Source organism: Micrasema longulum, unplaced genomic scaffold (assembly GCF_059751315.1).
Source record: "Micrasema longulum isolate JH-2025_06_02 unplaced genomic scaffold, ASM5975131v1 h1tg000729l, whole genome shotgun sequence".
NCBI lineage: Eukaryota > Metazoa > Arthropoda > Insecta > Trichoptera > Brachycentridae > Micrasema > Micrasema longulum.
In genome coordinates this window covers 443438-459035 of record NW_028277924.1, presented here as the reverse complement: position 1 = coordinate 459035, position 15598 = coordinate 443438, and the positions used below count along the sequence as shown (strand labels likewise).

Genomic DNA, 15598 nt, shown 5'->3' with positions numbered 1-15598 from the left:
ATGTCTACCATGTCAGGAACTGAACCTGAGACCTCTTGCATGATAAGCAAACAAGTTGAGAGGATGTGAGAATACATTTTCTTGTAACAAAAGGTAATATAAATAAAAATAATTTCAAATGTACTGTTTTCGTAAAACTAACTAACTAAAACTAAAGTAAATACAATTCTTGGCCAGAGCCCTTATTTCTCCCGGTGAAAGTGATCACATTAAGGTTCCTTATATTTGAAATATGTGTTTAAATATTTATGTGTGAGATATGACTATATTTTAATTACGTGTGAAAAGGAAACTAAAACACCAAAATATTTTTTCAATAACAGTACTTGCACTGTAGTTTATAAGTTTTTAGGTATAAAATAATAAAAAAGAACTACAAAAAACTAACTAGAATTTAGCTAATGCTCTACATTTGTGAGAAAAGGTTTGAGTGTTTGATGTAGTTGTTGTAGACTCATTTCTGTAGTCCGCTTTTCTGCTCTGCCACATATTTACTCCCATTTTCTCAGATGATCATAAAGGTGTTAAAAATTGACACCAAATTGCAACATTTGATATTTCCTCTTTGCTAAAAATAAATAAACAAAAAATTATATAATTTACAATACATTTTTAATTACATTTATTACAAAATGACATACTAAAATAAGCACTTAAAATAGTAAAATATATCTTATTTAGGTTAGTTGGAAGTTATTCATCAGGTATTGCAATAAACCTGCCAATATACATATTTTTGTATATTGTACTAAAGTTCATCAGTACACTCAAAAATCAAGCACCTTAATTATTCCGCATATTGTTAAACCTTTTAAAAAGAAAACTTTGAAGACTATATTTTGTGATTTATATGTTTTATTTCTCAGAGCAAATTATTATGCAGTAAAGGTAATATTTTTAAAGATGTCTGTAGGTATTGTGATTATGATATTGCAATTCAAATATGTGTAAGCTGATTAATTCTAAATATTCAAAATGATATAAGCGATGTCATATGTAATAGTATAACTTAGTATTTTCCATATGGTGACAAATTTCCTTTTGTTAGGACATGCCAACGTGAGCTGTAGAGAAAATATTTAATATAATATGAATTTTAAACTAATACAAGATATTTTAATAGTACTTACTTAATTTTAAAAAATTCTTATGTACTTTGGCTCTTAATCTGTTTGGTAATAAAAAAACATTTGAAAAAATAACAAATTGGGTATTATTTAAAGCAAATCTAATAAATAGTTTAATATGGAAATGAATGATGATTGATATTTAAATATACAAATGTATAATAACTGTGTAGGTAGTGATATTTCATTGTTTTTGCAACATCTTTAATACCCAGACTGGTATCTTAACTATAAAAATATATATATTACAATTTTTATAATAATAACTGAAGTATTGTATCCTTTTTTATTTAGATTTATCTTTATAATAAAGATATCAGTCATAAAGGTGTAGCGACGAATCTTGCTACTGATTATTTCAGATTTGTGAATTTAAGTACCACTTATCTTTCATTTTTTAGTAAATTACAATTTAAAATGAGAATTTTCAAGAGTGCAAAAAAAACTTGAATTACTTAATAAACAATGTGTCCCACCTCCAAGCAGATGACGAATATATCCTATAGTTTGATATCCATATATTCCATTACAGCATAAATTTAAAGAGCCAATCGATATCATCCCTTCGAAAGATCCGCTTTACTGGTTTAATATAATCTGAAAAAATACACTTATAAAGGTTCAATTATTTACAGATGTTCTAAAAGAGAATGAGATTTTTTTTAGAAGATAATATCATTAAAAGTCTAGACATTTATAGAGCTTACTATTTACTACTATTATTATTAATATTGATATAATATTTGTTTTAGTGCAAAGGTATATTTAAACACCACTATTCTTAACATAAATTATATTATATTACAATAACCTTAATAATATTGTATCCTTTTTATAACACATGCTGTGAGCTATTATAAAGGGTGATGGGTTTAGCAAAATTAAATATCTTATGTGTATGCATGTCCAATTGTCTTTCATTGTTTCTTAATAAACATTTGTAATTTTTCACGTCTCTGAGGGAGTTTGTCGTTACAAGATTCTCTTACTTTTTTAACATATTGTTTTCTGGATATTATGTATACCTGTGTTATTTTTATAAATACCTAATTTTACCTTTTTATTTTCATTATTTCTATATGTGTGAATTAAGATGTTCTATTTTGTAATGTACATATATATGAATAAATAAAATTGAAATACCACCACTAAACCACTAATAAAATAAATATTAATTATGAGGAAGACTAATGAACAAAGAAGACCAAAAAAGAGATGGCATGACCGAACCCAACAAATTATTTGAGAAGGATCTCATCAGTGGTACGGGCGGTACGGCAATACTTTGTAAGGCTCCCCTCCCACTAGGCAGCCTGGCTGCGGCAGCTAATACTACATATGACGGCTTATTAGATACCGCACACTAGGCAGCCATTAGAACGCGTTTGACGTGCACGGCAGCCAACTGGCTGCCTGCAGCCAGAACGAGACAAAGCAAATGTATGTGACTGCCTCAGTCTCCGCGCACTTGTCGTAGCAGCCAGAAGTATTTTATGAAACGAATTTGCAATGACTTTCGATACAGAAGATCTATAAAATAATTTTGAAATGAACCCTTTCAAGTAAAGGATGAATTCAATATCTTCTTTTTGGTTTGCGTTTCTTACGAGATAAAATGTAAACAAAAACATCTTCCACATCCATTTTATTTGGACTGGCCGTCAGGCTGGCTGCTTTAACTGGCTTTGCAAAATTTTGACTGCGGCAGCCGAGCTGCCTAGTGGGCGGGAAGCCTAATTATCAACAAAAAACTTAAAGGGGAACATAAAAGCTGTTAATATATTACTTGCGATTTTAACCAAACAAAAATACTGCTGAAACGACAAGTATTTACATACATAATAATTATTTACATTACGAATATCAACAATTAAAACTAACAGTTCGCAGTAGCGGTATTGCTGTACCACTGCGGATATGGTAATACTTCAAAAGTTGGAAAAATCAGCACACATGCATGAGATTTTGTATGACTGCAAACGCATGTGTGTTGTATATCCTCTGGCTGTCCCGGGGAAAACGGCTTGGTGGTTTGTTTATTTTTTACTGACACTAGCTTATTCTTAACCTTTTACAATTTATAAATATTATAATGATTAACAACTTGAGAAAAACTCGTAAGGTAGGTTTAAACCGTACACAATATATAAGTTTGATTAAAATACCGAATTAGATAAACATACCTTCAAATGATGATTCCTGTTGTCGCGCAAGATGTACATTTAGGGACGCTGTGGTTCGTATGCAAGTTTCTATAGAGTACAGTAGATATTTCACAGAGGTTCTATAAAAATAAACAAAATCCCTAAGGACATGCAGATCCGGGGCATACTTATCATTTACGAAAGTAGTTGAACTGTCACTGTATGTTTGTTTATGTTTTGCATTGTTGCAATATAGAAAGTACAGTTTCGCGTGTAGAAAAAATAAATACCCCACATGGCAAACGTTATAAATTTTCATCAGGATAGCAAAAGCGTTATATTTTGTAATAGGTATATTCATCTCGTCAGTGACGCATGCGCACGAGTATTTTTTCTCATTTTCGCCACTCACGCTCTTGCGGGCAGATATCGAACTATGAAATGTCAATTATAAAACCGTCTAAATAACGAGAAATAACGATTGAGGTTTGGTAAATTCAACATAATTAAGTATTTTGGGTCATTCTTAAGGTCACAATAATGTTTCTATTGAAAATCATTATTTTTGGTTTTATGTGTTCGAATTCATTTACGTAATTTGACATGTAATCATCAGAATTGCCATATAGAAAACCAAGTTTAACCGCGTTCAAAAAATAAAAATCCCTAAATTACACCACGTTATATTCTCGTCCGAAAGTCGAGATCATCTCGTGGGTGTCGAGAGTGATCAGAATACCACTGCAGATGCAGTTGATGTAAAGTCCTTTACTGCGTCAGTACTTCTAGTCGACTCAAGCTGCTCTTATTCCATAGTAAATGCTCCTGGCGTAATATATTTTGGCTCATCAGTTTCTCTCGTCGATTTCACACTTATTTGACTCTACATTAGATGCTGCCGGTATTGATTTGTCAGTTAAATAATCAGTATTCAATGATGACTTGTGTTGCTCTGACTCCTCAAAAGATAAAAAAAGAATATTTTTCTCAGGATTGTCAGCAGTTCTAATCGTTAAACGAGGTTTACTGACTCGACATCAAATGCCGGTGAGAAGAGTTATTCGTGGTACACCATATTTTAACGCCGCTGCCCCTACTGCTTCCTCCCTGTTCACTGCATCTACGGCACGCCCCATTTGTTTTGGCGTATAATTTTTTTTGGGTGCCATGGCTAGAAAAGAAAACACAAAATATACCTTTATTTAAGATCCACTTATGGACAACCAGTATTGGACACCCATGTCCATGACTAAATTGCGTACACTTATCAGTACCACAAACATAATGTACAACAAAGACGGCACGACAGACTTAAATTGAAGGTAACTGCGATGAAAACACAGATACACTATTTGACTCAATTTATGGACATTTTGTCCATCACTGGTCTAAGATGAAAATCGGTAGTCAGTTAAGAACGTTCAAATTTGACAAAATATACAAGTAGCTAGGTATGAATTTAGATTGATTTCGTATCTACGGTATGTCTAGAAAACGTATTATTTAATATTTCAATAAGTAATTACTAAAATTTCTACCAACTAATTACAAAATAGTTACTCACCTCACTAATTATTTCTGCAAGAAATTATGAATTTCGCTAACGCCGTTCGATTGGTGCCTTTAAATGCTAGCTATTTTTTAACGTAATAGCCGATTGTCGCGATATGCATCCCGGTTGATAGATAAATATCTATAGTTTATGATTCATTTTTGCCAGTATAAAAATATGTTGAATATTTCTTATTTTAAAGGATTTAATAAACTTTTGTCCATAACTAAGGTGCAGTCCATTACTAATGCCATTACCTTATTCTAATCTCAAAGTAAAAAATATTTTATCATTTTCATAATGTCGCCGGTAATATTCATATACACGATGTTCAAAAACACTGAATAGTGTATGTAGTTATGCACAAAAAGAGAAAAACATTATAGGATAGTGTTACGGACGTTATATAAACTCAGCAGCCCTTCCTGGGGCCTCTTGAATAATGAATGGAATAGAAACCTCGGTATGTGTAACACATAATGCCACTTCCCCAATAAAGACTTTATTTTGTTACCTTCGGAGTGGTTTTCGTTTTACCGAGGCCTATAGAATAAGGGGTTTTTTTTTATTATTGAATTTATAAATTATCTCCTTGTCATTTTAAAAATATTTTCCCTGCACATGTTACTTACCGCGTGGTCTGCATCCTAGTGCGGGTAGGTGTCGGGGGGAGGTAGTCCTTATACGCGGCGAAAAAGAGATAGGTAGAGCGGATGACAGCGCGCTATCTCTCTCGCGATGGGATGGGTTGGCTTACTCCCGCCCGCCATTGGCCGGCCGGTGTCGGCTGCGCATATTTGTTATGTATAAAAGGCCGCAGCGCCGTCAAATAAATCAGTCTAAATCTTTCACTCGTGTTTGAATCATCTCCCGCTCTACTCTCCGCCAATACTGACTACGCTACAAGACCTCCGCCTGCCCCTTGGATTCGACTTTTGGACTTCTCACCTTAAGCTAGGGTTTCCTAGGACAGCGGTGCCCGTATTTTAACGGCCGTAGTGAACAGTGATGCAATGGACAGCCGTCGTAAAGGTGACTAGAGTGTGGTTTTCTAGGAAAACGGTGTTATCAACACCATTTAACACCGTTTTCCTAGGAAACCACTCTCTAATCACCTTTACGACGGCTGTCCACTGCATCACCGTTCACTACGGCCGTTAAAATACGGGCACCGCTGTCCTAGGAAACCCTAGCTTTACGGATCCCGACCACGGCGCTCTCTTGGGATAAAAAGTCTTTTTCAGGACTACTAGTCAAATCGGCTTTTCGCTTCAGTGAACCAGTGTTGGCGCTTCGCCCTTCGGTTCCCGCCGCCAGTGAAATCAGTGTGTGCTTCGTACTTCGGTTTCCGCTGCCTTGCAAACAGCGGAAGGGATGACCTCGTGAAGAGTGGTGGACCCGCTAGCTCGTCGGTAACGAGTCAGCTACAGATAGTCTACAAAACTAACGTACAATTGTAATGTTATTTTGAAAAGTATTTACACAGCAATATTTGATGACTACATCCAAAAACAAAACACTGGATTGTCATGTTTAATGATTATTTGTAGAGTTTCCCAAAATTGCCACTGGCGGCAGCACCTCGTAGTTGAATAACTTTAATTAATTTAAAAATGTGCTTGCGTTAATACTCCGTAACACTTTTATTTTATGATGTTGCCGATGTTTTTGTCAAATTTGATTTGAAGATGTCAAAATTTGCGGACTCCAAGATGATACAGTGACTAGGCCTTTAGTATGGGTGGTGCTGCTTCAATAGACTTTACTTGATCTATGGTAGGTTGAAAATTTTGTTTTAATTCATAGATTAAGCAAAATGTGTAATTGTCTATGATATATATCAAAATAATTATTGACAGCTGTCGCCTGGCTGCGCCTGGCCCCCCTGGCTGTCGTCAGCTTCCACAGCTTTGAAGTTTTGTCAATATTCTACTCCATTATTCTACCACAATATCCTACTCAATAACAGTTTTGCTTACAATTTTTAACAACTGTTACTGTACACTTGCACTGTGTTGTGAAAAATACATTTTCCTGGAAATGGTTTGACCTTTTACTTTATTTGACTAGCTAGAACAACAACATAGGAAGCTGACTCCAAAATAATAATTTCAAATCTAGCGTCAGGTTGTATTAAATGAATCCTCTAAAATTGTTAAATTGAAAGTTTGGTTGCGGTCTATTGGAGGGAGGAAGAACTCTATTTGTTAATTTTACAGTATATTTTACAGTAAGTTCGTAAATAAATGTAAAATGAGACAGCTTTTATTACGCCGTGTATGGCATACATAACATAAGTACAAGCACGAGGAAATTAAACGAATACAATATTCCAGATTGTATGCATAAATGGATTAGAATCATTTCCATTAACTGAAACATCTGGTGTGCCACAGGGCTGTAATCTTGGACCATTATTATTTTTAATTTTCATAAACGATCTTTGTTCCCTGTTAGAGTGTAATTATCTTTTCTATGCTGATGACTTAAAAATATTTCGTAATATTGAATCAACTGTTGACCACGCATTACTCCAAAAAAATCTCGATTCCTCAAGTGAATGGTGTGAACTGGATAATATGCACCTAAATGTTCAAAAATACTATAAAATAATGTTTACAAGAAAAAGGTCTCAAAGCTGTTTTACTTGTAGCATTTGTAATATTAACCTTAATTCGGTAAGCGCAATCAGAGATCTTGGAATTACTTTCGACCCACGTTTAACTTTTTCTAACCATTTCAATATTGTTAAAGAGAAATCTTCAGCAATGTCAGGCTTCATACACAGGCGAATATCCAAGCCATTTGATAATGCAGTATCAATAATTTGTTTGTATAATTATCTTGCTTGTAGCAATTTGGAATTTGGATGTATTGTTTGGTCACCTCATTATGTGATTTATAAAAATGTTATTGAAACTGTACAGAAAAAAATCCTCCGTTCTTTGTCATTTAAGTGTAATATAGGCAGATAACTTCAATGTTATGAATAGTGCTTGGCTTTAGTAGTTGGCCAGAGACCAGACACTCGCTCACGAGGGAGGGGAGAATAAGATGCTCGTATTGTTTACAAACATATATATTCCGATCCCCTTTCAGTAAGTGACAGGGCACTAGTACCCCTAAGATCCGACACTGCCTGGGGGTCTAATAAATTAATATAGAATATGACAAATATAGAAACAGTTTTTCCAATAAGAAATAACTGAAATCTAATTAATCCATTTACAACTCCTAAATATGGGTCAAAAATGAAGAAAATGTTTTTTAAATTGTAACTTTATTGTAGTAAATAGATGTACATAGTAATAGAAGGTAAACAGGAGGAAAGTTAATGTTATTCATTTATTTATTCATTTATTAGCTTATGCATACATTGTTACAAAAATGGCACAAAAAACACTCTGGCAAATTCTGCTTGTACTAGGAGTAGGCTCAGTATATGAAGGGTCGGCAAGTCAGAAATATTAGTATGCCTAATGTTGCAATCGGTTCCTATATGGGCAAATGCCTGTTCTAAGAAACCGATTTGTTGCGGCAAATATGGTTTTCGAATATGTTTCCTATAAATAAAAACAATATTGAAGAAATGGAAAAACAGTTATAGCCCAAAAGAGAAGAAAAGAAAAAAAAATTACAATTTACATTAAATGTAAAAATACAATTAAATATATAAATATAAAGCATACATACTACATACATACATATACACATTCATACTACATACATACATATACACATACATACATATGTACACACATATACATACATATACATATATATACACACATACATACACAATATATATGCACATGCGAAAATACAATAAATTTATAAATGATTTAATGGGATAGCATAATATTTAGATTACTATCCTCAATTTTAAATCCAAAATAAACCACCAGATCATGACCCGACAAGTATCGGCACAGCAGCTGATGGTACCACGACAGAAAAACTACTATGGTGACAGAACAATGGGTAGTGTAGTACCAAAACTGTACAATTTAATACCAGCCAAAAATCGTGAAGAAAAAAACCTAATTTCATTTAACAAAATAGTCAAAAAATTATTAAACAGCAAGTGAAACTAAAGTGTATAAATATATTTTATTCTTCAATTATTATTAAACTATGTACTTACTTATAAATTTAAAAAAAATAAATTTAATGTAACCCGCAGACAAGCTTCGGCTTTGCGGGAACATAAATACAATTATGTATGTTACTTTTTTGTTAAAATGAATAAAACTTTAAAAAAAAAAAAAAAAATTAATAACAAGAGTTGCTATCGATCAAAACAAAACTGCCATTAGTAATTCCAATTCTAATCATGGGGTCGTAACGCCAGTGCCTCTGCGGCGGGGGGAGTGATGATGAATATCGAGGTTCATACGTACTGCGGATACGGCGCATACCTTGAAAATTGGAAAAGAATATGTATTTTCTTTTTAAAATAATCATAAACATGAAAAAAATTCCTAAAATTCCCACAGAGAACTTTCAGGCGCATGCATTCCCCAAATCCAGCAATATTTTCAGTATACTTGCCTACGAACTTTGCGCGTGCTTGAAGCATTACATTTCATTGTGTCACGGAGTTGGCATTTGTTTTTAGTAACGGGATAAGGATTACATTTGTATCATATGTGTTTATTGATAAAATTCTAAAAGTGTTTGTTATTTAACTTTTTCCACGGGATATTGCAACAAATCATGGACAAAGCCAAATCATAATAATATATTTTTTCTCAATCTTCATTTTACTAAGCGTTTCATTTATTTTTTTACAGAACAGTTCACGAAAAAAACAGATTATCATATATAAATACATGTATAGAGTACATACATACTAAATTTTACTTAATATTCGTACACAACCACTTGCAGACTTTTCTATGTCTACCGGTTTCGAGACGTACCCGTCTCTTTGTCGGGAGACCGATTAAACTAACATAACAAACCCACTAAACACCTTCGCCTTAGTTGTTGCACGAAAATATAAAACCAACATGCTGATTTGAAACCACATGCTTTTAGTAGGCAACCTTTATATGCATTGATTATAGTTTATATGAAAATGTTTGATGTTGTGAGAGAAATAGAAGAAAGGGGCGTGAGTTTAATAGGTATAGGGTGACCATTACAATGGAACATTGTATAATGGGCTATATTAAAAGAAAATTTGGCAAGTGGTTACATACGAATATTCAATAACATTTGGTTGACCGTTAATGCTTTAAATATTAATAATAGAACAGACACGTATATAAATATATATATATGTATTGGTTTTTTTTCAAAGTATTTTTTATTGTATCATTGGCAGTCTAACTAAGTTCATCATCCCCATTTTACTTTTCATATGTCTGCCAATAGTAGGATATTATACTTGGATGTACATGTGCAATGAACGAAAGTTTCATAATGACACACTGTTAAACCCTTCAGAAACCTATGCAGATACACTAATATAAACATTTTTTCATGCGTCTGATTGCCTCGACTTAAGTTGCGTTACTTATACACATGTATATAATTTTACTAGGCTCAGGTTGTGTACTGAATTAGAAAATTTTCATACCTATTCAATTTATCAAAAACATAAGTTAATTAAATATGTGGAAAAAAAATCTGCTTAGGAGTTGTTAGTTTTTATTTATATTGTACTGGGTACTAATTTGACTAAATCTAGTAAAATTAAAATTAAATTATTTAAATATATTAAATACTATACCTACTTAAAATCAAGCATTTGGGATATATATTTATATAACTCCATTGATTTATGCACACTTATCCAATACGCATTCCGATCCTTTATGTTGTTTGTTTACCTCAGTTTGTTTTGCAGACAATGGTGGCTCCTGCCAAAGTGTTGCATTCAGCCGGAGGTCGCAAAAAGTCAGGGGGCCCAAAGTTTGAGCTCAGCTGCGAACAGAAAACTGATATCAAGGAAGCCTTCGATCTGTTCGACACGGAGCACACGGGGAGTATCGACACCAAGGAGTTAAAAGTCGCCATTCGAGCTCTCGGTTTTGAGCCCAAAAAGGAGGAGATTAAGAGAATGATTGCGGATATTGACAAGGATGCTACAGGCAAAGTTACTTATGATGATTTTCTTTCATTGATGACTGTCAAGATGGCCGAAAAGGATACAAAAGAGGAAATAATGAAAGCTTTCAAACTGTTTGACGATGATGAGACGGGTAATTAAACTGGTGATACTATTACTTTACTTTCCAAGACATCAGGTTTTCGACGTCCTGGATGTTCGCTGTTTACCGTTCATCAGCATTCATGATTTGGGAGGATGCGCAGGAGCTGACAGCTGACAGAGATACCTGGAGGCTCTTCGTGGATTCCATATGCTGTAACTGGCCAGCGGACATGGAATGATGATAATGTCTATTACTACAAAATTTTCATAGTACATATTGATCTGTGTGTATCAATTTATCAAGGTCCTTATGTAGGGTACTTAAATAAATACTAAAGGGATTCTGGTACAGACTGTTTTGTTAAATATCTTTACATAATGACGCGTGTGGCAAGTTTAGGGGGAAAAAGACTAATAATATATCATTTGCAATACCCACACTACGATAGGCTTCTCATTAAAATCCCTCTCCCCTGGGAAAATCTGGAAATCAATTTATTTACATTGAAAAAAAATCTATTATCCTTAATAAATAAGATTTTTCCAAACGCACATGCATGTATGTAGTCGTCGGGTAAACAAATTGTAAAATATGCAAGAGATTCATGTAAAATCATTTTGTTAGATTATTTTTTTCTATTTTATATGAACATACACACTTTTGACAACTGAGTTTTTTAAATTAAAGTTTTTAATTATAGGAAAAATATCTTTTAAGAACTTGAAAAGAGTGGCCAAGGAATTGGGAGAAAATTTGACAGATGAGGAGTTGCAAGAGATGATAGAAGAAGCTGACAGAGATGGTGATGGTGAAATCAGCCAAGAAGAGTTCTTGCGCATTATGAAGAAAACTAGTCTTTATTAAATATTATATATGCAGCCGGACCCTCTACTAGCTCTGGTCAAATCGCACAACCGTATCACTTTATATGATTCCTTATAAATCCACTCATTAGTTCCGCAATCGTAGATTCAAATCTCAATATTTTTTAACATTGTATCGAAGGCTTAAATTAATGCAGGCAAGTTTAAAATCCTCAACCTATTAATTCGTTGATTACCGATGTTGCTACAAAAACTAAATATTAGATATAATGAATAAAATTCTAGTGTGAAATTTATTGAATTCTTCGTACCATTCTTTCTGGTCTGGTATGTATCTGGTAATTCACTTATAAATAATGGCGGCTGTGTACACCTACTTGCCAAGATACCCTAAGACGAAATCCCAGTCTTTCTGTTTTGATGGGCCTCTGAATTGTGTTTTTTTTTATGATTCGTTAAAGCCGTCATCAATAATGATTGTTGGAAAATAAAACACTTTGCTTATCAGGAGAGTTAGAATGCACTAATAATATTATAATTAAGCATATCAGGAACCATTTTTAATTTGATGTCATAAGAGCTGGTTTTATTTGAAAAACCCCACTAATTCTGATGTTTATTGATTTAAAATTATATAATATCTTACTGTAAGTTTTAACTCAGCCAAATAACACTGCATTTGGCATGGAAAGGTGTATGATAAAGATTTTTTTCAGATTTTTCTTTTAATCCCTTTCATTTTTACTACTGATGTCACTCTTGTCTCTTAGTAATTCTACAAAATCTGTGGATTTTTTGTTGGACATTTATGAATGACAGACTAATGTGTGAGTGAGGATGATGTTAAAATGTGTCCAATTATGTTTATTTTTCTTGTCCATTAGAATGTAATTCTTAAAGAGATGTTTAAAAGTAGATTAATTAAATGGCCAATTAAAAATATCAGTTTTACTCTAAAATGTTGTATTTAAAGCAGGTTCTCTAATCCTGAACACCCAGCTGCAGCTGGGCTCAATTTAGGTAGAACGGTGTAATTTATTTTTCATGATTAAAATTATTTGCAGCAATTAAATATGTATTCAACACTCTTGAGAGGTCACAATACTGCTACTCTTATGTTTGCAATAGTCATTGATCGCAACTTGCAATTTCTAACCAGCAGTTTTTTGTGAAATTTGGATTAAATTATTTCATATGTATGTATATATATATTCAGTACTCTCTCAGTAATCTGCCATGCGATTATTTGGCAATTACTACAATCTGCTGTTATTTTTACTAGTTAAAAGCACAAAATCAGACCCTACTATTTGCTGGTATTCTTCTGTAGTCCGCCGCATGCCTTCGACTCAACTTAGTTCCTATAATGTATGCATTACCGCATGTTTTGTCAGTCCGGCTGCCGCAGTCAGGCTTCCCAGCATAAAAGGAAGTCCACACCTCCAGGCTGAGCCAAAAAAAAAACCCCGAAGGTTTAGTTTGACTGCGCCGACTACAAGTCAACGCCAATACCCCTGAAAAAGACTTATTAAAACTCTCTATACATTTGGACACCCGGTCCAGAAATTTAGAAGAATTGATTCAAAGGGCGACTGAAAACACTGAACTAACGCGTAATGTTTTAGATGAATGGATTACGGAAACATTTGAGGAATTCACTTCTTACTGAAGATGAGCTCATGAATATATCAAGAGACTTGGATTCTGAGGATGAAGATAATGGCAATTGTCAACAGACTGCAGTTCATACAGTCAAATCCTCACAAATTCCTCAATAAAAATTATTCTTACGAAATATTTGTTTTAAATTTTGCCATGTTTTGTATGTATCTGCCATTTTCACTAATTTAACACGTCTTGTCTGGTTTTTAGGGTGTACACATTATTGCTTATGGTAAAATCCTAAATAGTTGTTTTTGCTACGTAAATCTTAATAAAAATGATCGAGGGTAATCAAGATTTAAGATCGGTGTATACATATTTTTCTATTGAATTATTTGTTCAATATTCTATTTAAATCTTTAATGCCAGCTACTTATTTCCTCCTTAATTAATTCAAATAAATAAAAAATTGCATTACACCAGTCCAAGAAACGCAATACAACACAAACAAGAAACACATTGAATTACAGCACAGAACATCCAGGTTTGCAAAAAAGCACATTGAATTATAGCGATCCAACCATGAACATCTGTTCATGAGGCAGCCGTCTACCCGTTGCACCACAGGTGCCGTTACCCTGTGATCCTATGTTGCAGATCTTGATAAGAATCGGTCAAGGTGCAAATCCTGATTTGATAAATTGAAATATTTCGCAATTATATGTATTATGTTTCACAAGTAATCCTTTTATTTTAACAATATAAAAAGCATGTCCGAATTTTTGTAGACAACAGTGGGTGGCATTCAGGACATACTTAAAATATTAATGATTTAATCAACTGAAAGAATTTGGCTAATGAATCTCGCCCACATAAATAAGGCTTTCAGTTTTTTTACTTCACACGAGTAAACAGACGGAAGAGTTGAGTATATATGGATATTCAAACATAGGGAGAATGGTGAATGTTACACATCACTTGAAACTGTTAACTTAAACCAGCCGTAACAGGTCATAATCCCTGTTAATGCCTAGACCATATTACCTTTTCAAAACTGCTCTCCATTGCAATGTACATCGATTCTATCATAATTCACATTCAGCTTTATATCCTGCCGAGTTAGTATTTGTAACCACATATTAATCAATATTTTCATATCAGAAAACAATATTCTAGTCAATATTATTTTTAATAAGAGGATATCTAAAACTTTGTAATCATAATAACTGCGTTTAACTCTTCTGGAATATTATCTATGATATAAATATATAATTTCTCAACAAAGATAAAAAAGATGGTTTTAATAATTCATAAACCCTATCTTTATCTTTGTGGTAAAAAGACCGAAGTAAATATATCACTTTTGTATTATTTTTTTTTCGTAGCAATGAATTCTAATTTGGAGTATATTCAGTAATTTATTATAATTAAAGGTTTCATTACCCTAACTCAATAAATGTCGGTACTACTATAGAAAAATGTATTTTTTATACTAATCAACTTACATAATTTATCTCAAAACTGATATTATGGCTCAGTTCTCTTCACCATGTGGAGGACTATTCTATTTTTCCTTACTAAAAAATATTTGTTGAGATTTCTACTTACACATTCTTCTAGTCAATACATCTTCGTATGTTTGCTTTTAAGTATTATAAGTGTATTATTTTTTAAGGATATAGTTACATGCACCAAATATAAATGGAATTTATTTTGTAATAAAAGTCTTTTATTTGAACTAAAACCTACAGATCCTAGGGAATTAACACTCGGTTATTCCTTTGCAACTGATTTCTTATAAACATGAGTTTGCCTTCCACCAACACAACATAAAAAGTGCGCAAAATTAGAATTGGGAAATTATTCTTGAACAGCACAAAATAAATATTACTGTTTAAATTTATTTCAACAGAGAGGGAAAACATTTTTGAGAGGGGTTGTGTAACAGAGCTTTATATTGATTATCATTTAATGTCATCTATTTTAATTTTTATAAATAAATTTTGTGTGAAAATTATGTATGCTTTTAGTTCTTAATAATGTTTATATTACTTTTTTAAATTATATAATTTCTCTATCGTTTCTCTTTGTAAAGGAAAAATAAGAAACCTGCTGACAAGCCGGTTTCGCGGTTTAGTGGGTTTCATTATTTTTCTTTTTATATTTTCTGTACATGTTTTTACCTTCT

General features: G+C 32.9%; 1 protein-coding gene and 1 long non-coding RNA gene across 10 annotated transcripts; one reads left to right on the top strand and one right to left on the bottom strand.

Moving 5' to 3' along the window:
- Positions 1-306: 306 nt before the first annotated feature.
- LOC148279370 (uncharacterized) lies at positions 307-3848 on the bottom strand. 2 transcript variants are annotated; one of them, XR_015822903.1, is made up of 3 exons: positions 3311-3848; positions 1604-1724; positions 307-568 (listed from the first exon to the last, which is right to left on the bottom strand). It is a non-coding gene; the product is annotated as an uncharacterized LOC148279370 (long non-coding RNA). The 2 variants fall into 2 exon arrangements; XR_015822904.1 differs by having other exon boundaries at positions 309-568; positions 1583-1724; positions 3311-3635.
- A 2801-nt stretch (positions 3849-6649) lies between these two features.
- On the top strand, positions 6650-15134 carry LOC148279369 (uncharacterized). 8 transcript variants are annotated; one of them, XR_015822900.1, is made up of 4 exons: positions 6675-6866; positions 10678-11032; positions 11685-12005; positions 13434-13603. XR_015822900.1 is itself a non-coding variant. In XM_088230075.1 (3 exons), the coding sequence occupies exons 1-3, from the start codon at positions 6864-6866 to the stop codon at positions 11846-11848; spliced, it is 522 nt and encodes a 173-aa protein (XP_088086201.1). In that variant the 5' UTR covers positions 6650-6863; the 3' UTR covers positions 11849-15134. The 8 variants fall into 8 exon arrangements, 5 of the variants coding, with proteins under 5 accessions (XP_088086201.1, XP_088086203.1, XP_088086200.1 ...); XR_015822899.1 differs by having other exon boundaries at positions 6685-7053; XM_088230075.1 differs by having other exon boundaries at positions 6650-6866; positions 11685-15134.
- The last annotated feature ends 464 nt before the right edge of the window (positions 15135-15598 follow it).

Bases quoted from the DNA above. Each gene is read 5' to 3' on its own strand.
- LOC148279369 (XM_088230073.1), top strand. From the start codon at position 10,612: ATGCACACTTATCCAATACGCATTCCGATCCTTTATGTTGTTTGTTTA. The intron at 11,033-11,684 runs GTAATTAAACTG...TTTTAATTATAG, and splicing joins GTTTGACGATGATGAGACGG to GAAAAATATCTTTTAAGAAC.